The 21,690-nt window shown below is 37.8% G+C and overlaps 1 protein-coding gene across 4 annotated transcripts in view; it reads right to left on the bottom strand.

Moving 5' to 3' along the window:
- DCLK1 (doublecortin like kinase 1) overlaps window positions 1-21,690 on the bottom strand; it is a 237,088-nt gene that overhangs the window by 49,851 nt on the left and 165,547 nt on the right. For 2 of the 4 annotated variants that reach the window (XM_015632177.2, XM_015632186.2), the window contains exons 6-8: window positions 19,100-19,194; window positions 2,142-2,226; window positions 661-769 (exon numbers count right to left, since the gene is read on the bottom strand). In XM_015632177.2, coding sequence (XP_015487663.1) covers window positions 661-769; window positions 2,142-2,226; window positions 19,100-19,194 — 289 coding nt within the window. Of the gene's footprint in view, window positions 1-660; window positions 770-2,141; window positions 2,227-8,983; window positions 13,358-19,099; window positions 19,195-20,114; window positions 20,295-21,690 lie in introns of those variants that run through there. The other 2 variants (XM_015632194.3, XM_015632203.1) reach the window with 2 other exon arrangements.

Raw genomic sequence — 21,690 nt, 5'->3', positions numbered from 1 at the left:
GGTGACTTGTGACTTCTCTAATCTAGAGTAAATGTCTAAAATCAGTGACTTTTTATCTCTTAACAGTAAAGGTCACTGAAGAAGTTAGATTTTGGTGTCTGCACTGAGGCTCATAAAGTTGGAAGGTGCAAATCTAATGGCACAAATCAGGTAAGGAGGAGTTAGACGTGCATTAAATTAAAAATAAATATGGAGGAGACTACACCTCAGTATCAGATATAGATGTGGCAGAAGAGATGGATCCAAAATTATCTCTTTGTGCTGACCATTGACACTACACCCCAAACAGAGAACTTCCTGACATGCTTAGAGAGTGCTCCTACATGTGAAATGTTCCACTAGTCTAATGTGAAAGGAGAATTGCAAGAACATACTGCAAGAAAACATGTTATTTCAGTGCAACAAGAAAGATTCAACACAAAGAACTGGTAAAATCATGTGGAGTGCAGTAGAAAAAAACATATAAACCCCACAAAGACTTAAATTCATAGACTGCCCCTTGAACTCTTTTTTTGTAATTTGGGAGGATGTTAGTTTTTCCATCTGGCATTGAGACACTACCTTATTACATTTCTGTATTCTACAAATAAAGACATGATCTGGAAAAAGCATGACATTAATGATTATTTTGTACAGTAATAAGAATATTATCCTCCTCACCTTTCTATACACTCCTTCACAATAGCAAAATTTCCGTCTCCTATAGTCCTTCCAACTTTATATCGCTCTGCTATCGATGCTGGAACCTGGAAACCTTCCTCCAACACTTCTGAAAGAATCATTAGTACATTTTTATTGTTAGTGAAGGAAACACAGATGTTGCACATAACATGCATTTTAAGTCCACGGTTTAGGAGCCTGGAAACCATTCCGTCAGTCTCTCACTTACTGTACAGTGAAACCATGCTGCTGACATTGTATATACTCAACAGGTTTCATGCAGATACAATAATGAAAAATAAGACTTCTGGGGGCTCAAACATACCACCATTTGAGTGTTATATAGTTGCCATTGCAATATGCCCCCAAGACAAAACCAAAATTGTATTTTTTTAATTACAAAAAGGCCTCTGTGATCTGCACAAGCGCAGACCAGCCTCCAAAAAGGGCTGGAACTCCTTGACACAGCATGATTAAATATATGTACCAAAGAAGTCCAACACTCAAGCACTTATTTTATTACATCCTGTAAACTGAGACATCCATAAAACTCCTCATGTGCTAAGTGCTAGTTCACCCCATCCCCCAATATTGAATATTTAGTTTTTAAACAAATGTTCTCAATAATACTACCTCTCATGCAACCTGGGTACCAGATGTTTAGGTAAAATTGCATTACACAGTGTCTAAGCATATGAGAAGCTTGTAGTTTAATGTGTTTTAGTGCTCATTCCTGTACTATTATTTTTAAATGCATTTGAAATAGCGTTACAAATACCTAACATGCCTCCAAAAGCTGACTGTCAACTGTAGCTGATACAAACTACTATATAAATATTGTAGTGTAAAAACAAAAAAAGCCTCTCAGAAACACGATTTGTGTTTACACTCTTTGAGACAGTGCATTTAACTGTGTATTTCTCTGTCCTTTGTTCCAGTGTAGTATTAAAAGTGAATGCTAGGAATGCTAGGACACAAGGAGGCTGGGGTTAGTCTGAGCTCACAGACAGCATGAAGAGTTATTCTCCAACAGGAGCACAGATACACACACAGGTACGTGGTGGATGTGCATGTGGGCCCGTGGTGTTCGAGCAGACCCTGTCCCTTAGCCAACGTGCTCAAAGCCTTAGTGTGGAGTATGACTATCCTGACTATTTCTGAGTAAAGACCCAGGACTGCAGTGTGTTCCTTAGTACTGTGGCAGATGAGACAAAAATACTGAAACAAGCCAGTCAGCACTGTGCTTGCAGAAATAAAACCTCAAATATTCCACAGTAAAAATACCTCTGAAGAGTGATGTCCAGATCTACTCTGATCCAGAGTGAACCTAACTGGTTTGCTAAGGCTGAGGAGCTTCCTCACGGAAAATTATCCAGCCTGCAACGCTCCCACCTTCTCTGGCAGGAAGAATGACTCATTTCCTACACAGCTGCTGTTATCACTACACTGACTGCTTTGAAATGTCAGCCTCCAAATGTTACCTTCTGCAGGGCCATCATTTTCATCCATAGAGCTGCAAACTTTGGTGGATGCTAATGAGGTAGAGGAGCCACTGTGTTGGGAGCTCTGGAAATGGAGACACAAATGAAAACAGATGATTTTTAAGAAGCACGAGTACCCACAGCACGTTCCTGCTGGACACATGTCCTGGAGAGGCTTCAGTGTTCCCTGTGTAAAGTATATGTTTACTTCAGTGGATGGATACGCGGATGCTTGGGAAGAGTCCAAATTCTTCCAATGAAATTACACTTTTGGTAACCTCACGCTACTGGAGAGATCCTTGATCCATCAAGTGCAGCAATGTGCATGCAGGAATACTTTGATGTATGCTCCAACAGTTCCTCCCTACTCCACACACATTTTGGCAGGGAAAACCGAGGAGCCGTATGCCCTCTGCAGGACGGAGTCCCTATTAACCCAGCAGGCACTAGGGGAACCTAAGTCTGTAGCTGGCTGTCTTATGGGCAGAATTCCTCAATTTTGCAAACCTCCCCCTGTTGAATCCCTCCCTAGTTTTGTTCTAAAAGGGAGAAATCATTATGGTAATGTATGGACAAATAAAATGTCAGGGTGAATAATGGTTGTTGTTTCATTAGAGCATTTGACTGGGGATAGCCGACTTGAGGCAGTGACTCTGTTCTTGTATTCTGTTTCAAGTACTTGTCCTGCACTTATCTGAGCTTGTCTGTACAGCCCGGGGGGGAGGGACGTGTCTTTGTGGTCTCCCAAAGGAAATTTGTAGCCAACCACCTTGGATGCCAGAAATATAGGAGGCAGGACCTCACCAGGAAAGCCTTCATAAACACTTATCAATGCCTATCAGTTACCTACAGACTTTAAGCACAGACTTTAGGAAAACTGCTTCATCATGCATCTAGGTGGATGAAGCTACACAGACATTTGAGATGGACTGGATTTCACCCAAAACTTCTATCCTGTGGTGCGTAACAATTACACAAACTCATCTTCAGGGTTCTCCTATCTTCAGAGGAAGCCAGAAGAAGCTACAAATTTAATGGTGGCCCTTCAAACTTAAAGCCAAACTGAACATTTCCTCAGGTCCTGCTATTACAACTTAAGTGAAAAATATTCAGAGGATTTGCAAAACAAAAGGTTTCCTGGGTTCACGTCATTCACAGGCTGAAAGTGCATGTCTCACTTTCATGGATACATGAAAGTATTTAATTATCTTCTTCAGTCTATATATAACATAGACTGCAGGCTATACTTTATGTAACTAACACTATCACTTCCTTATCAGTGTTTGCAAGGTTTTTAGATGCCCACAGTCATGGTGCCAACTCACTTTACAAATTAAATACAACCACTTTGGAATTATTTCTTTCACCTGACACTGCAGAGCACAGCTGATGACTGGAGCAAGAGGAACTAAAGTTGCAGCAGTTTGAATATTTGCTGAGTACCAAGCCATAGAAAAGACAGTCAGCAGACTTAAAATCTGGCCAGTATGCTGAGTTCATTTGAACATAATAACTTTTAATTTCTCCCACAACAGACTAAGGTCAGGTGACTTAGACAAAGTCTGAATTTGGCCTGTTTTTCACTAAATAATCCTGATAGCTTGCACATCCCATCTATCATGAGATTATTTTCTCTTGTTTCCTTTAATCAACCCCAGCTCCCTATTTTCATCCAGGCAAGTATTTCTTCTGAGCTTTGACCAGAATTGAAGAATGCATTAATCAGTTTTTGGACTGTTTTTCTTGCCTCTTGACAATAGAAGTCAGCACTGAGTGATTTCATGCAGTTTGCTAAGATATTGCTGCCCTTGTTTCATGGTCAGGAAGTGTTTATTTATGTGCTATTCCTGTGCTAAACTCTGCGTGACATCCCAGTAAAAACTTACCTCTGGTGCATTTTTGAACAAATGAGCAGATGTGGATCAAGGTAACGGGGAAATGCTAGGAGTTCTCATGCCTGGAGAAGTCAGTCTCAAAGCCTATTTTTATACACATATAATGAGAGAATTGTTTCCTTTACAGTCCTGCTTGTAAACTAAGCAGAAAAACATGTTCTCTCTACTCATTTAGCTGTGTTTGTTTGTTTTCCTAGAACAGACATCCAATTTCTTACTTATTTTCCCACTCCACAGCATTTTCTGAAAGGAATTACAATTTAAATATGTTTAACATTTGTTACTTCTATGATCAGGAATGAATCATTACAACATTTAAGGAGTAAATCACAAAGAGGTTAGTGCTAAATTTTCAACAGATTATTAAGCAGCTACTTTTTTTTCACTCTTTGCACTTTAAATAGTGAGATTACACTCTTAAGCAGATGTTAGGTCAAGGCTGCTGACTGCACAGCACTGCAGCTTCTTTAGCAGCCTGATGGTTTCTTTACAGTCTTGCAATCATTGCTCTCATTTGTTCTCACAATGGGAACAAAATTTTCACATCTCATGGGAGATATGAAAATCGAGACTCAGTGGCCACATCTTTTCAGAATGGGTGCCTAGAGACACTCAAATTTCTATTTGAGGACTTAATTTTTCAAGGACCTTAAAACAAGGCTTAGCTGAAAAATGCAATTGCTCAGTCCTTCCAAAATTAGGTATCTTCAAAGGGCCATTCAAAAAAAGTGTTTTAGCAAGTGCTTCAATTTAAATACAAATAATCTTAATGCTCTACACATGACTGAAGTTAAATTGACTCCTAAATATGTTTTAGGCGAAACCTTTAAACATGTATTTAACCTAGGTTTAGTCTAATAGACTGAAAAAAAAAAGTGGCCCATAGAAAACCTAAAAGAAAAAATTGACCTCATACTGATGCTTTAAGTGTCTCTACTTCATTTCTTAGTGGCACTATTAAAGATGGGAAGGTTCAAATGATATTTCTTAACAGAAGAACTGAAATAATACATTAGCAACATATACCATACCACTGGTGTGCAAACAAAGCACACAGCCCATTTGGTGACATCAGCCTGTGAAGCACTGGCACGGAGGCAGAGGCAGAACTTGCCAGTGACAAGGAAGCAGTAGCTAGGAAGATGTGCTAAAAATACACACCAAGACTTTTAAAACTTTAAATAATTATTGAAATATGTATATAAAAACATACTCTTCATTACCTTTGCTGAACCCCTCCTATTGAAACAACAGATTGAAAATAAATCAGGAACTGGACATTTGCTGTCTGCTGCCGGCCCGGCCCCCCTTTCACAATTAAAGGGATGTTACTGGATAAACATGACACAAATATTTTCATCTTTATTCAGTCCTCTCCAACAACAGGCAGGCATTGATTTATTTTTCTTTACTTCAGCTAGAAAGAGATTTTATTTATTTAGACTTTAATTAGCTCGCTGTTCTCACAAGCTGAGAGCCCTGCGGGTCCAGCAATCCTTGTGGGTCTCAGCGTTCCTTCCAGTTGGCTTGCCAATCGTGAGGCAGTCTGTCGTGCACGCTGTTGCTCTCACAGATGTGGATCCCATCAGGGATCTTGCAGATGGGGAGGGGGAAAACAAACCCAAAGCAAGAGTATAATCTCTTCAACACACAGACTTTAATGCAATTAGCTGTTTTAATTTTAAGAGATGCTGAGGTGCTTGGAATGTCATCGCTTTCACACAGATTTAAAGGGGTCCAGTTGCACAGGTTGCCAGCACATGGCCAGTTTTATGGCACACTTTCATAAAAGCAATGGCATAAAAACATCAGGTCTTTGGTGTAAGGATTTCAGATCCTATTCAGGTTTATGTAACAGATGGCCAGCACACCACACACCTCACTGATGTGAATGGAAACATTAGTGCTATAGAGTTTCAGCCATGTCTCACCTGGAGATTTATTTAGCAACTGTTTGGTAAATAGTTTGCATCTCAGTGGAAACTGTGCTAAATCCATGGGGAAAAAAAAAAAAAAAAAAAAAGGCAGCAAAATAAAAATTACTGTAATGTCTCTCTCCTGATACTCACCTTTGTCCTAAATTAATCTTAAAATCCCACTCCAACTAAAAAGAAGGAATTATTCTTGTGGATTATAAGTATCAGCAGTTATGAAAAGAGACCTAAGTATGACTAGGAAGTTTGTGAGTTCAATCCAGATTCCTGAATCTTAAATCCCAAACACTACATTCAATTTTCTAAACCTCTCAAAACCTTTCTTAGCACGTGTGGAGTCTACAGTGTCTCTCAACAATAGATTCCTTTGTATTTTTCCAGTATGAAGGAAGCATCTGGATGAAATGTGAGTAAAACGACACAGGTGTAATGCTAAATTTGGATCTCATGCAGAATTCTACTCTTCTAGGAACTGGCTTAATGAAGTGAGGATTAAAAATAGTAAACAAAATGTAAGTTCAGGAAGGAGGTGCAGGAGAAGGGAATTATTAATGTCTTTTAATTATGCCTCCTCAGATGTCCCTATTCCAAAGAACTCTACAGAATTAAAAAAAACCAACCAAACAAACAAAAAGATAAGCATGTCAGTAATATGTGTAAGATGAAGTTCAACTCAGTAAGGAAAAATAGCTTTAAAACCAGAACTAAGCATTTAAGCCCCCACGCTCACCTCTTTCGGAGCCCATACTAGTGTTCGGCCTGGTCATAAAACAACCTTTGCAAGGTAGCTGTCAGACTTCCCAACAGGCTCAGTTCCTTTGCCTAAAGATGATCATGGATAATGGTAAAATAAAGACAACCACCTAGTTCAGGTATTAGCTTTGAAAGACTTGGAAGGAGATCAAAAAATTCCCCTAATATGTAACAGTGTTGAGCAAGAAATAAGTGAGTCAATGAATAGCAAAAAGGTACATCACCAGAGAACAAAAGCAGAGGACAGCTGATTTAAAATAATAAAGTAATACATTTTGATGTAACTTTTAAGGAGATAAACTGATTTTTTTTATTATCCAACTTAGAGAGAAGCAAAGGGTTACACTGATATTCCCTCTCCCAACTATATCCAGTGAAAAATGGATCTTATTTTCTTTTGTTTAGCCTTACGTTATTTTGCCCAGCCAGCTGAGACATGGAATAAAGCTTTCATGTAAACAGTACAGAGTTGGCAAAAAAATTGCTTTATGAAGAAACATGAGATCCACAATCTTCATGCTGAAAGAATGGAAACTAATGGAGTTCAATGTATAGAAAGAGAAATGGTGCAATTGTTTTCTTTTCCGGTTTGGATACTGCACTAAATGAGCACATCAGATTCAAATTTATTTATAAACTGTTTCATCTGGAAAGGAAGAGTAAAAAATGTATGTGAACCTGCTTATAAACTTATTTACAATTCTATATCCTGCTCTGTTTTGTTAGACACTTAAGAGAGGCTCTACACAGGGAAGTGGTTTCGTTGTTGTTGTTCATTTATGCAATTCAGGATTTACACAGCTTGGAGAAGAGGTAAGTTCAAATGACACAAGAAAACTTCTGGCGTATTATCCGGGCCTTGTGTTGGTTTTCTTCTTTGAGGGATAGAGGGACAAATGGGAGAGATTGCAAGGAAATGGAGCTGACAGACTGAAGTTAAATTTGCAAGCTTGAAGCACTTTGTTTTATTAAGATCCCCTGACTAGGCTGCAGCATTGGATGCTTATACACTCATTTGATTTGTGTAACAACACAATTCAGAAAGACCAACGTAGTTTCCTACATGGTATTTAACAATAAATTCAAATCTAACCTCCACTAGCTCCCAACAGCTGCTTCCAAAGTTGAGCCATAATTCACTCGAGGCTCACTCAGCCTTTGGCATCACCCATTAAAGATTGATGATAGAAAAAGTGAAGTATTAGATTCATGATATTGGAAGTTATTACTGTCATTTCTGTATCCTTATTGTGGTTAACATAAAAAGTTACATGTGCAGTGATACAATGTGAAGGCTTCCTTTTACCTCTTCTAAAGTTATACACAGGTAAAATTTTCTACCTAACTACAGAATAAAAATGGAAAAGCTACCAACTAAAAGAAGGTTCTTATTTCTTTCACCTAATTAAGGGCACTGCAAAATAATGGCTTGACTTTGAATTGTTTAGTTTTATTTTAAAAGCTCTCCCAGTATTTTCAACTGTTTCTTGGTAGAGAAAGAAACCTCAGATATTTTGCTTATACTCTTCCCCATTTCTATCATTTTGTTTTCTTTCCATGTGTGTATACCATTTTTAGGCAGACCTATATACCAGCAACCAAAAGCATTTCAAAACTAGAACTTTCATCAGGCCCACAGTTCCTTCCAGGAAAGTACGAACATCAGCTGAAGCATCAGGCTGGCAGATGACATGTCAGAATGTGTAACATCTCTCTTCCCCCACCCCTGCCAAACAAGAAATAAAACTAGGCTATGGCTATGTGGATATGCATTTTTAAAGAGTGGAAAGATGTGTCAGAAAATTAGGCACTTATTTTAAGACATACCTGGTATGTTTCACAAGCATATTTTCCTAATACTTGTCTTAGTAGAAGGGCTGCTGGGGCTCAGATGATGGTAGGGAGCTGGTACCTTGCTAATTCCCCACTTCATATTTCAAATCTATCCCATCATGTGCACACAAAGTTACCCATAAGCAATTCAAGGCAGTTATATTTACTGTCTCCACAACACCCACTACAAACCAAATTTCTCCTTGAAGCATTTTTTTTGTATCTACACACTAAATCCCTGAGTTGATTACTGAAAAAAGACACTGAATGCATCTACTGCTTAAAGGAACCCATCAGGATACATGAATCCCATATTCTTACACTGTTAGATGGATGATGTTGATCCAAAATGAACAAGCAATACCAACTGCAAGCATTTTGTTAAAGCCTGTTAATCATGTTTCCAAAATAAATTCTCTGAGCAGTGTGTATTTTTAATATATATTTATTACATCACTTACAATAATCTACATTAATGTTAAAACTAGCAAAATAACATATTGCAACCAGGATGACATGGTCAAATATGAAACACAAGTACAATACAGTATGATGAAACAATGGCACAAAAATGAAGGTGATTTTCTTCAGCTGATTATAAGAAATAAAACATTCATCGGTGTTTATTTTGCAAGTTTTACATGTTTTGTTGATAAATCAACAGCTTTCTTTTTGGTTTCCTGCATCACATTAATACAAAAATGGTATACTTTTAAAAGCAAATATCCAAGCACTTTTAATTAAAAAAAATAATCGTATGCATAACTTTGTAAAGTCTTAAACTTACGTTGTAAATGTGCCAATATTTACAATATCATAGTGCAACTAAGAAAATGAAGAGGCCTTAGCACAAACATTGTTAGCTCCTCTTTCGCTAGAGTCCAAATTCCAAAACACTGTATTGCAGGGCAAACCACAACCTAATTACCCCATGTAACATCAGACAACAAGTACACGCTGAATACAGCACAGCTTTCTTCACACTTCACTGCTGAGGGTTAACTGAAGCCAACTGGAGGAAAATCACCATGCGCAATCACGGACACAAAACCGCGCAGGAGGCGTGTGCGCACCGCGTGTGCGCGCTCAGCCCCGCGCCGGCGTGCGCGGACACAACACAGGTGTCACCTACAGACCCACTGCCTGCCACGGGGAATCAGGGACAGCCTGGGGACAGCTGCCAGCTGGAGAGAGGCCAACTGAGCTGGCCAAAACTGCCATGGCAGCAAGCACAGCGCAGAGTAGCCCCTGCTCTGCTCAGCAGACCCTGGTTTCTGGACGGAAGGGCTTTCCTGGGGGAAGCAGACCCATTTCCAAAGAGGGTGACAACCACTTGCTTGTTTTGCTCTGCACATATAAGTATTGCTGTCTGTGCTTTGTAAAGTTACCTTTCATCACTCAGTTACAAGTTCTTGTCACTAGCAGATGGAACTGAAAGTGAAGATTAAATAAAAACCGATCTTGTATTTGGTTGCGCACCATTAATTGGATACAAGAAAAAGCACAGACAACATTAATCTATGCATTCATCAAGTGACGAGGTAATTTAGCACCATAAAGATTTTCTGTCTGTTCATTTCTCTGTATTTTTGACAGAAACAGTAAACTTGATCAGACATTCTTTTCTATATTACCGTTAATTCATTTTACATTCAGAGTGCAGTTTTTGTAACTATATAAAGTTCACACTGCAGTGTGAATTATGAAACTTCAGAAGAAAACACTATTATTTATCTCAATTTTTACTCCACACAATCTCAATCCAGTTGTTTTTTTAGGGTGTTGAACATTATATAGCCTTTCCTGTAATATACATTTATAGCCATGATATTAATACCTCATAAATTTCATCTTTCAGCCAAATATGCCCTATGCAAATGAATTGAAGAGAAAAATAACTAAATATAATGTGCTGTCTCTGAATTATTTTACGAACTGGAAAGCAATTTTCACATTGCATAATGAATGTTAAAGATCTTACTGATTTCAGCAAAAGAACTTCTAATTTTGCATGATTTCATGTACTGCAGAACAGTACCATTTTCAAGAGGAGGCATAGGACTGAACATGTCAAAAGAATACCATTTCAAATATTCAAATTTCAATTTAGGATTAATGTTTTCTCTGTGTGCAAATATTTGTGCGTAAGGTTCTATCCTTCCCACCTTGGAGTCAATGGTGGGTTTGCCACTAACTTCTGGTCAGTTTGAACTTAGCCCTTGCTTGTAGATGTGATCTCTTAAAATTGTACAGAATTCCTTGGGGTAGCTGCTCAGCAAGTAATGTTTGGTGCAGCTCTACCGACTTTAACAGAGCTGTAGTGAATCCCACCAGACGAGCATCCTCCTGTTAAAACATTTTCCCCGCTTATTTGTTTAAAGTCACAAATGTGACGTAACAGCGCATGGGTTCCAAAGCCATTAATCTATGTACGTGTGCATGTGCGTGTAAATATAACCATACACGTTCTGTGCTTCACATGTGAACAGCTTGTTACACAAACGAAGAAAAGAGATTTAAATTCAAAACAAAACAAAGTTGCAGAAAGCATTAGGGAAATAATCACAAGTATTCATAAAGCTCAAAGGGAAGCAAAGCTTTCACAATCTATACAAGACTCTTTAGCTACATCATAATCACCTTGGAGTAGGCACAAATAATGCAGCATACAGAGAACTATCAGAGGTTCAAACACTATAAAGTTGCTTAAGCTTTTCTATTATTTAATGCAGTTGATGAAATCTAGGAACAAACTAAAACCTGTGCTGTTCCAAGCAGAACTACAGCATCAAGGAACACAATTTCAGTTTCACCCATAAACTGAAACCTTCTGGTCTTGCTGAAAAGAAACATTTCATTTCTGCTCATGTATAATGGGAATTACATTCCACACAAAAAAGGATCTCTAAGTCTATAAACAGTGTACCTTTTCAATCTCTAAGGGACTTTCATTCCTAAAATGAAATATTAATGATACGTCTTGCCCCTGAATAGCCCCTTAATACAAGTCATGTGTTGAAATGATTAAATGTTATGGACTAGCATATTCCTTTTTTAAACCGTCTTGATGGAGAACTCACTATGATAACATTTACTGATATAAGGTCCATTTTTCTTTTCCACAGCTAAGCAAAGCTGGATACTGGATACTGTGATACTGGAACCAGGTATTGGAAATAGAGAAGGTAAGTTTTGTATTCTGCTGCCCTTTTATTTCTTTTTTTTGCAAATATCCTCTGTAAAGAAAATTATGTTGATACAGTAAAGCCATATGATCACATGCCAACATTTTCCATCTGCTGAGTTTTAAATTACGGACAAATCAGTCTAAAGGAATTATTTCACTACATTTAGAAGTTGGCATTTAGAAGTTACTTTTCTTCAATTAAGTAAATTTTCCTGATTTCAAAATATATTAAATCATCACTAAATAGCTCAAAAATATAACCTCTATAGATTTTTGCTGAGAATCAGAAACACACTGATTTCTAATTCTTAAATTATTAGTATTTGAGAAAATGAAAGAAAAAGTATAAGACTGCAAAAGTGTGTGATCACTACACTATGGATTTAAATACAACATACAATGGGAAATATTGCTATTATGTAAATTAAGTAGACTAAGATTCTCACAACAAAGCAGCAGAAAACAAATGAAAATTAGTAGATATTTGTTAAGCAACTGGTTATAATGCACGACCTACTTTAACACTAAAGGAGTTTTGCATATTCATGCTGCACAAAAAGAGCACCTCTAGATACTGCAAAAACAGAAAAATTAGGTCAATAGGAGGATGATTTACAGTATCACCATTTCCATAGGCTTTCTTTTTAAAATGCACAAAATGTCTTCTTATAGGGAATAAAAAATGATTTTTCCATTCTTAACATAAGTGAAAATAATCAACTAGTTTCTCAGGCAAAATATATTTTTCCAAAAGATGTCATCATATGTATGTCAGATGACGCTGCTAGCTAGCAGGCCCTCGGATTTCCTCGGTCAGAAATCTGTCCCTATTTACTTGCAACACATGGATGAGCAGCATTAACAGCTCTTGCCAGGTAAAACATTCATGATGCCTGTGAACACCCTTCTGTTTACAGTCCTCAGATGGCAGCACAGTGAAGAGAATTTGACCACTGCTTTGAAAGAATTACCTTTGTCCTGTGATCACACAGGATTTCTTCACTTTCTTTTCATTTGGATAAAACAACTAAACTTAAGAGTGTTCCAAATGTGCGTGTTGGGATCGGACAGCATGGTGCAAGCATATTTTAATATGGCAGGATTTTTCTTCTCTGCATTTTACCTATTCGTTGGTAAAAGCAAAGTACTCATTAACTGTTCATATCAAAATGAATAAAGATACATATGGTAAAAAACAGAACATATAATCAGTACTTTAGATGATAAAAATAGCGCTATTCATAAATGTGCCCACTATGGATTTGTGCGTTATATTCACCTTATCCAATCTTTGTGCCTTTAAGTATGCACAATGCTGTTCTGGATTTGATGGACATATTCAATGGCTCATTCATTACAAATTCTTGCATTAGAATGCAGTGATAAAGCCAAAAAATACCCCCACACACTAGAATTAATTTGGCCCCATGTTGTTAATATTAAATATGCAAAACTCTTTTGTGCGATTCACTAGTACTGTAAATTAGCAGCTATTTTCTTTAAAAATGTTAAACCTTCATCAAATCACAAACCATAAACATTGTTCCATTTTCTCTTTTACACTGAGTCTCCTACTGAATCCATATCATCCGAAGAGAGTGGGCGATACAGGTCCTGTAAGATGAAGTGCAGTATAGATTCGTTTATTCTGTTTGATTTGTTGCACTGCAACTGTTTTATATTCTTTTTGTTACTGTGGACCAGAAGACATTGTTTAACACAAAATATACATGTTCTACATACTCACATTTTTGTCTTAATGTCATATTGTTACTTTTTAATAAAAAAAAATAGATGGTCAGTAAATAAAGCTGAAGTTTCAATGCACAACATATTCTCAGAGGCAATTATTTTTTTCTTTGAGTCTTCCCTATTAAACACTATTCAAAAAATATTTATCTGTTCTGGAGAGTCTCCTAATGGTTTGGAAACCCGGAAACATTAATTTCATCTCAAAGGGAATGTATTTCCCCTTTGGCTGTTCTGCAGTGGCAGAGTGGCAAAGTGCTTACCTTCTGTTAGGTAATAAAAACCTGCCACTCGCTGGTGATATAGCACTGATCTAGCAACACCTGACCCCTGGACTGCTGACACTGAATGCTGCTGTTGCCTGTGTCGTGCTGACAATGGTATTCCTTTTCCACAGCTCCTCTGTGCCCGTGTGTATGTATAAAAAGACAGCGTGTTTTACACTTGTCCCCCCCATCACCGCCTCTTTCTGTTGGTAGCCAAGCAACCAGCTCATGACAGCAGAGGGAGAGTCTGAGTGAATCTGTACACTTCATTCTTTCAACACACTCTGATCCTCTGACGGATCAGACAATCCTCAAGTGCCAGAGGTGTTAGGGGATGATACATTGCCCGATCCCACCTGCTCAGCACAACCCTTGTCGAGACACACAATCGCACGGCATGAATGTTCAAAAAAGAGAGGTGGTAGAGGACAGGGCACTTTTCACTTTTTACAGTGAATTAAGCATAACTGCTGGTTCAGAGGGGTTCTGACTGGGCAGGTGCCCAGCAAATCTCATAGCCATTCTCTGATATCTTTAAGGTGTTTTGGGGGTATCCTATCCATATAGAACATATGAACGAACTGCAACAAAAAATCCCTTTAAGACAAAGTACAAGAAAACATGAGAATGGGACAGCTGATGTAGCCAGCTTTTGGGTTGACTTTGAATGGATTTGTTTTGCTTTCTCTAATCACAGTAAGATAACCGAGACAGGAAATGAACAAATCTGAAAGCTATACTACAAAAAAGGACCAGCAAAAATGAATGCTTCACGAATTTCAAATTGTGATCTCAATAAAAAATGCAGGTTCATGTTTTACTTGTAGGCATCATGCAAAAGGGGTTTAAGTACCATAAAGGTTATCATAATAAATGCTTATTCTGTATATATTCTGCCAATGGGCACACAGTAGAAGACGTTTGACTAGCAGAGTGAAAATCAGATCTTAAATACATTTCTATTATGTTGCAATCTAGACAAGAGAACAATCTTAAACAGACAAGACCATATTATTCTGAATACTAATTAGTTAGTTAATTATTAAAATGTCTTTCGAGAATATACAATCTGGGAATTTCTAGTACATACTACAGGAAAAAAGAATCTTTTGATTTGCTAGAGAGGGTAACACCCCAAGACTTTGAATACTATCTCCCTGATGACTGCTCTTGCTTCTGAATATTAAAAAAATATGCATTTGGAGCTGATAAATAAGATATTTATGAATTTTAATATTTAGAGAAGATTTTTGTGCTTATTTTCATAACTCTATGATTCCTTTAAAGCAAAATAATTCATCAGATTTCAGTGTCATTTTCATCTTTTTCACCTGCTTTTAAATACTTTAAAGTCTTAAAAAGTTTTCCTTTCTGACAGAATTTTCTTTGCCTATAATTAGCCAGAGAGCTGTGTTTCTTGGAATTGTGAGGAGAATCTATTTATTATTTTGCATAGATCTTATTATAAGAAGACAAAAATTGCTGAATGAATCAGACTTCTTGGCTACATGCAACTCAAAAAAATCCTTATGTACATAGAATTCAGCCTGTCTAATCAGTCAAGAGGTACCTTAAGCCTGACTTTTTTTTTCCTGTAGGTTGCAACCTCTAGGAACATAGGAAAAGTATTTATTTTTTTTTCTAAATGCCACGTCACCTTTTCTGAGTCTGCACAGTTAACTGCACTCTGTTGCAGTAGGAACTACGTTTGTGGGCAACACAGTAACTCTACTTCAATCTGCTGTTTCAAACCTGAATTTCAAATGCATTAATCCTCTGGGGGAAAAAAAACAACAACACTTAATGACGTTCATAACAATTTAAAAACTATAATCTTAATTTCCTATGTAAGAAAAAAGAAATAATTAAACTGCAAGGAAGAATAACTATAGCACACAGCCTTCTAGTTAAAATATTCAGAAGTTGAAAATTGGTTGACAGTTAGCTAAGATAGCTGATAAATTGTTCCTAGTTCACTTTCAACTTCGTGAATTACACCCATGAAATTAATCTTTCAAATCTTTCTTCAAATATAGACTGAGTTTCGCACAAGATTATAAAAATATAACTTTCACTGACTTCTGAATTTCTGGAAACAACTCAGCCACATACATATGCAAATCAGAAAAGATAAATTTTATCTTTTTATATTCTGGCTTTTGAGGGAACAAAATTTTATCTACAGGTTTACAAGAGTACTGTTTTCCTGAGTATGTACCACAGCAGCATTTCTGGCCTAATTTACATCAATGGAAAGCCTTCCTTCAAAGGTCAGAATTTATTTTTTAAAAAGATAAGTGATGAAATGTCAGTAAGTAAGATGATTAATCCCTATTTTAAGCTGCCTAATGTAATCACCAGGTCTTTACTACCCTGAGGAAGAAATCCCTCCCTTAGTGGAAGTACCTTGCTTTGGTGGCTCTGGATTCAAAGAAATCCCTCCCTTAGTGGAAGTACCTTGCTTTGGTGGCTCTGGATTCAAAAGCATGTCCTCCTCTCAGCTGTACTTCCCAGGAAAAACACTGGCAGCCTGCCTAGACCCCTCGGCACTGTGATGTCCCAAGGCTACAACTCCCTCATAGCACTGGATGCAATGCTGAAGACATGATCGAGTGGTTAAGCCAAGGTGAACCAGGCTAGACTAGAGGAAATGTTCCTATTGCCTTCCAGAGCCAGTACCTACCCCTGGCATTCCATGTACCCGATGGCATGAGAGAACAGGAACTCCTGTAACTCTAACTACACAGAGAGAGGCACAAAACACCAAAAATTTCAGAGCTGGTGTTCCCAGGACCCAGCACTTTAGTTCAGGTCTAAAGCAGTAGCTCCCCAGAAACTGCAGGTAAAGAGAGAAAGACAGAGCAGTCAGAAAACCAGCCACCACCTTCAACCCCAGACCATGGCTACAGAAGCCAACACTCTTCCTTCAGGGCAGGAACACCTCACATCTCAGCACTGGGGACAAGATGGGAACTTAAATCCTTCTCTTCTCCCTTGTATGTCTATCACATGATACCAGCACTTCAGCAACCTCCTAGGGAATAAACCTCATCTTGCAGCTGGCTTGTAAGCACTGTAGCTGAAGCCATTGAAGACAAAACAAAACACTTTGGGTTTAAATTTGGTTCATGACAATATGGTACATAAAACAACCTCTCTAAGTAAAATTTAAATTAAAAGACACAAGAAACTGCACTAAAACTACACAGAACACCATTTATACTGCTAACAAGGAAATGATGACTTTCAAGCATTGCTTAATGTTTTTTTTACTCACTGGAATCCACATTATAACCCTTAATGACACAATGATATGTTTTTAAACTAAACTTCCAGCTCATCCACTTCACAAGCTAAACATGAAATCAGATGAAATAAATTCTCAGACCGAGTGTTAAGTTTCCATCCCTGAACTTCAGAGTTGATCTTGTAACCTAAATAATATTATTGCAATGCATTTTACATGATTGCAATCTATTTTTACACGAATATATTCCATGTTTCATCAGGTAAAAAAAACAAATCTGTCTAAAATAAAGCCAGACAAGCATGAAAAGTCCCCTACTGAGGTCAAGGGGACTGAATACAAATACTGGAGAAGAGAATTTAACTCCCTAACAATGTTTTACCTCTCCTCTAGTACACTTCAATATTTATTTTCTCTACAGTTAGTAGTCTGATTTTGTTACCGCTACATAGCACTTTGCATCCATAATACTGCCACTCGGTGATCCTATCGTACATAAAAAGAAGCCCATCTGCTCTCCTCTTCACATTTGAAAGTCAGAAATCTTGTGCCTAGAAACCCCTTGTGTCTAATGGTGCTGATCACATGGTTCCCACTCACCCATCCACAAACACTAGCAGAAAAACATTTCTTCACTGTGGAGAGCGGAGCATCAGTGGTGAGAAAGAAAGTTTAGGAAAGTTACCAATGAAAAGAGACAGCCTTACAGCAAATGCAAATCCAATGTAAACTGGTATCATCCATCTAAACAGACGCCCTCACATCACCAATGTATAATTCATTTGGAAGACTCTTTGTTCCCTCTCCAGTGACTTATTAATGATTCATTAATAAGCCTTGAGAGCAAGAACAAAGAGGTGGGGAAGACATTGCATTCAAGAAGATTTTAGCACCAGCTTACCCACTGGAACTTACATCTCTACTCTCTGTGTATTGGATGATGAAAACCATGACACTACCCTGAGGCTCCAAGCTGCTGCTCACTGGCTGTCCCTACACTGCAAGATCACAGCCGGCTCACACATCTGCTGTGTGCAGAAACCCACAGCTCTACCCCAGACTTGGACATGTAGGACTTGGACATGCACAATTCCTCAGCTCCCTGACATACATCAGCTGTGAAGAAGGGTCTGCAGGCTAGAAGGGAGTTGTGCCATGCTACAGCTATTCCTGATCTGGGTATCTGGGGAATCAGGTCTGCACCAGCTCCTGAAGTCAAGCACTGACAATTTTGTACATAATCCCCTTAATTTGAGAGACACAAATTATGTCTTTGTTTAAAAACTGAAAAGGCAGAAAACGCATACGTTCAAACTCTGTTTATAAACAAGTCTGAGATACAGAGTATTGCCTTAGGGATGCTTTCATTGAGAGCTGACCACAGTTTAGAAAATAACAGAAAATACATGGACATGTCTTATTTCTTTTAAACAGATAAAATTAATTAAATCAGCATGTGCAGCATTTGGGTTGAACAAGTAATATTTTATCAGAGGGTTACAGCAGTAACTAGGCATTAGCTTAGCTCTGGATGCTTAGGAATATTGTAGATTCCTCCATACAGGATAACTAGAGAGAACCTACAGCTGCTGTCAACTCTCATCCAGGAAAGTGACTGACAGGTCTCACTTTGCCTTGGTGCTGATAGTATCTTCACAGCACAAGGCTGTGATATCACAGCTGAATTCCACAGTGCATTCTTTCACCTTGCTTCAAAATCAAAGCCATCTCTGTAGGTTGTGCAAAATGCCCACAGTGAGTTAGGAACAAAAGAGATTTCTTTGACATTTTCTTTCAGTTGTCAAACATTTGAAAAAAGAAAGTAAACAAATAAAAAGTTTTGTGAAAAAGGAGAGAAACCCCTGCTTTTTTCTCCCAAGGATAAACCAGCTCTAAGTACACTTAGCATTTTGACAGACACAGAACAGTTGAATTCCACTTCAGGGTGTTTTACAAACACAAGGATTGTAGCCAGGCTCTTCCACCCTATGGCTCTACACACACACAAGGGATCAGAAGGGAGAGGGCTATTGGATAATGGCTATGCTGGATTCTCACAGCCATGCTCAGAAATTGGTTTCCTTATTTCCTTACCCTCTGTTTCCGTAGGCTTCCTGGGCTGGTGGGAGATGGGCTTGGAGACTTCCCAGAGCGGGGAGTGGAAAGTTGGCTACCAGGGGTTCCATTCACTAAAAGGACAAGATATTGAGAAAAATAAATACAAGACATTATTAAAGGAAAAAAATAGTTAAATCAACATTTTTTTTCAGTGTTTGTTGAAGAGATTAATTTGCTTTTGCTTAATGTTTTAAACATTAAATAAGGTAATTCAAAAAATAATTATTTACTTAGATTTTCAGCTCATCAAGACAATTTTTATATAGAGTGAAAGCAAATAATGAAAAAGCCTGAAAAGACTTTAGTCTATGGCAGAGAACATGATCATGTTTTCTTAAACTGTATTATTCCTTGTACTTGAAAGTAATGGGGAACAAGGTGCTTTGATAACCTTAAAACACACAATATATAAACCTTTTAATTCCATTTAACTGTGACTTGAAGTGCTGGCCACTGAAAATGAAACACAGTATTGCTTGCAAGAAAAAAATCAGCTGCCTGCTTTTTCTCACTCAACCATTTGAAGAGATTTTTGCAATACTATCTGACCCAAACGTAACCTCAGACTTAACCCAGAAGAGCTTTCTGGAGACAAATGAATTGGATATAACTCCTCCAGCCTGACTTACAGGAAAGCATCACTTTCTCAAATAAGCAAGTTTCTTAACATATGTCAGTGCCTATCTTTATAGGAGCATCTTCCCATGCACAGGACATTATCCAATAAATTAACAAAACAATGCCAGCAGAGGACAGAATTCTACTACAAAGTAATCACATGAGATGCTATCAATAATATTCACATTGAAGCACTGACAGAAACACTACAAAGCAAGTATCACATATACATGTAAATATTCTTAAACAAGCAACTGCTCTATCAGAGTCTACATTTGTAAGTGCTAGGATGAAAAGAACAGACAATCAGATTCCCAGATTCTGTATTTTAGAAGAATATTTACATACTAAGGATATCAACAATTTGACTTACCTTCTATGAGTTCTAACATGGACAAAATCTGACTGTTTAACCTGAAAAGAGCAAGCAGCAAAATTCCTGCTCTGTACTAAGCCAAGCTGTAGCCAAACTGAGAAGCAATGGGATTAGTTAAGGATAGCTGGGGCTGCTCACAGAGTGAGCTGAACGCGATGCAGGATTCATAAGCAGAAGCCTTTTCTGCGTAAGGCTGACGTCTTCAGAGCAGCAGTGGGAGGTGCAGGTGCTGTCTTAGGGCTACATCAAAGGTGTCAATTAAGCATAATGCTGCTGCTTCACAACGCTGAGCCACCGCAACCCCCACTCGCTTTCCATGGAGCCCCGAAAGCCTGAGCAACTTTATATGCTGTGCACTGAATCATAATGAGGTGCCTTTGGGGGCATTGTACCAAATGACTCATCCAAAAATCAAAATGACAATAACTCTTGTAAAACCTTGGCTGACTGGCAATCTAGCAAATGCTAATTCCTTTGGATAATACAGTAGGCATTTTTAAAAGATTCTTCTTACTTTTTACATAATACATTGTTCTTACTGGCTAATACTGGGCCCACACGTTATAATGAAGAAATATGTACACCTACCACATCACACACATCAACAAAACACATTATACTGCCTGATAAAGGATCACTTAATAGTGCTTAGGTGCTATGAGAGATCCAATCTCAATATCACTTTGTGCAAGGCATTGTTTAGAGTAAAGGTGCAATATATTTGCATAACTACAGAAACAACAAGATGCTCTAATTGGATTTAAATAGAATAGACTTTTTATAGAAAAACGTTCCCTTCCTCCAGGCTTCAAAATATCTTTATACAGAGGACAATGATTTGCACAAATCAGCACTCACTCAAATATTGCACTAAGTGTAGGGGAGTGCACATGCATGCGTATGTTCATACAGTATTCAGCAGAACAGCCGCAGATCTGTGCAACAGTGACTAAAATCAAATTTATTACTGATATCATTGAAATAATTTAGGAAAAGAGCAAGATGAGGACATTAAAAATGAGCTTTCTGGAGTCTCAAACTTGTAAATTTTTATCTTCTAAACAACCATGGCATAATTTAGAAACTCCTACTAAATTAAACTCCTACTATTCACACAGAGCTAGTCCTTATGACTGCTGAGCAACAGGACTAGTGCTCTGCCCTCTCTTTAAAACAAACAGATACTCTTAGGTCTTTTTATCATAACCAAATTTAAGACAACAGATACATTTCAATACACCTTGTAGGACTAGGCACTGGTTCCTGGTCTGTATAGATTGACTCCTTCCCCATAACTTTCAACAACCGTGTATTTTTTAGAGTTACTATTGCAATCACTCTGTCCTGAAAAACTTGAGGCTACCAAGTGGAACCAGACAAATAGATGCAATGATGTATTTAAGTACTGACATATTTCCATACTGATGGAAATGTTGATGAGTATCTATTTAGGATGAGAAAATAAAGTATTATTATAAATCCTAAAAATTACTTACTCGTCACCACCAGAGTATCCAGAGTGTTTAAGCTAAGTTTGAATGCTCTCTTCAACTGCGCTTTTAAAAAGGAAAAT

The sequence above is a fragment of the Parus major genome, chromosome 1, assembly GCF_001522545.3.
Source record: "Parus major isolate Abel chromosome 1, Parus_major1.1, whole genome shotgun sequence".
NCBI lineage: Eukaryota > Metazoa > Chordata > Aves > Passeriformes > Paridae > Parus > Parus major.
Note: the sequence above shows the minus strand (reverse complement) of the source record. Positions and strands in the feature narration are given on the sequence as shown.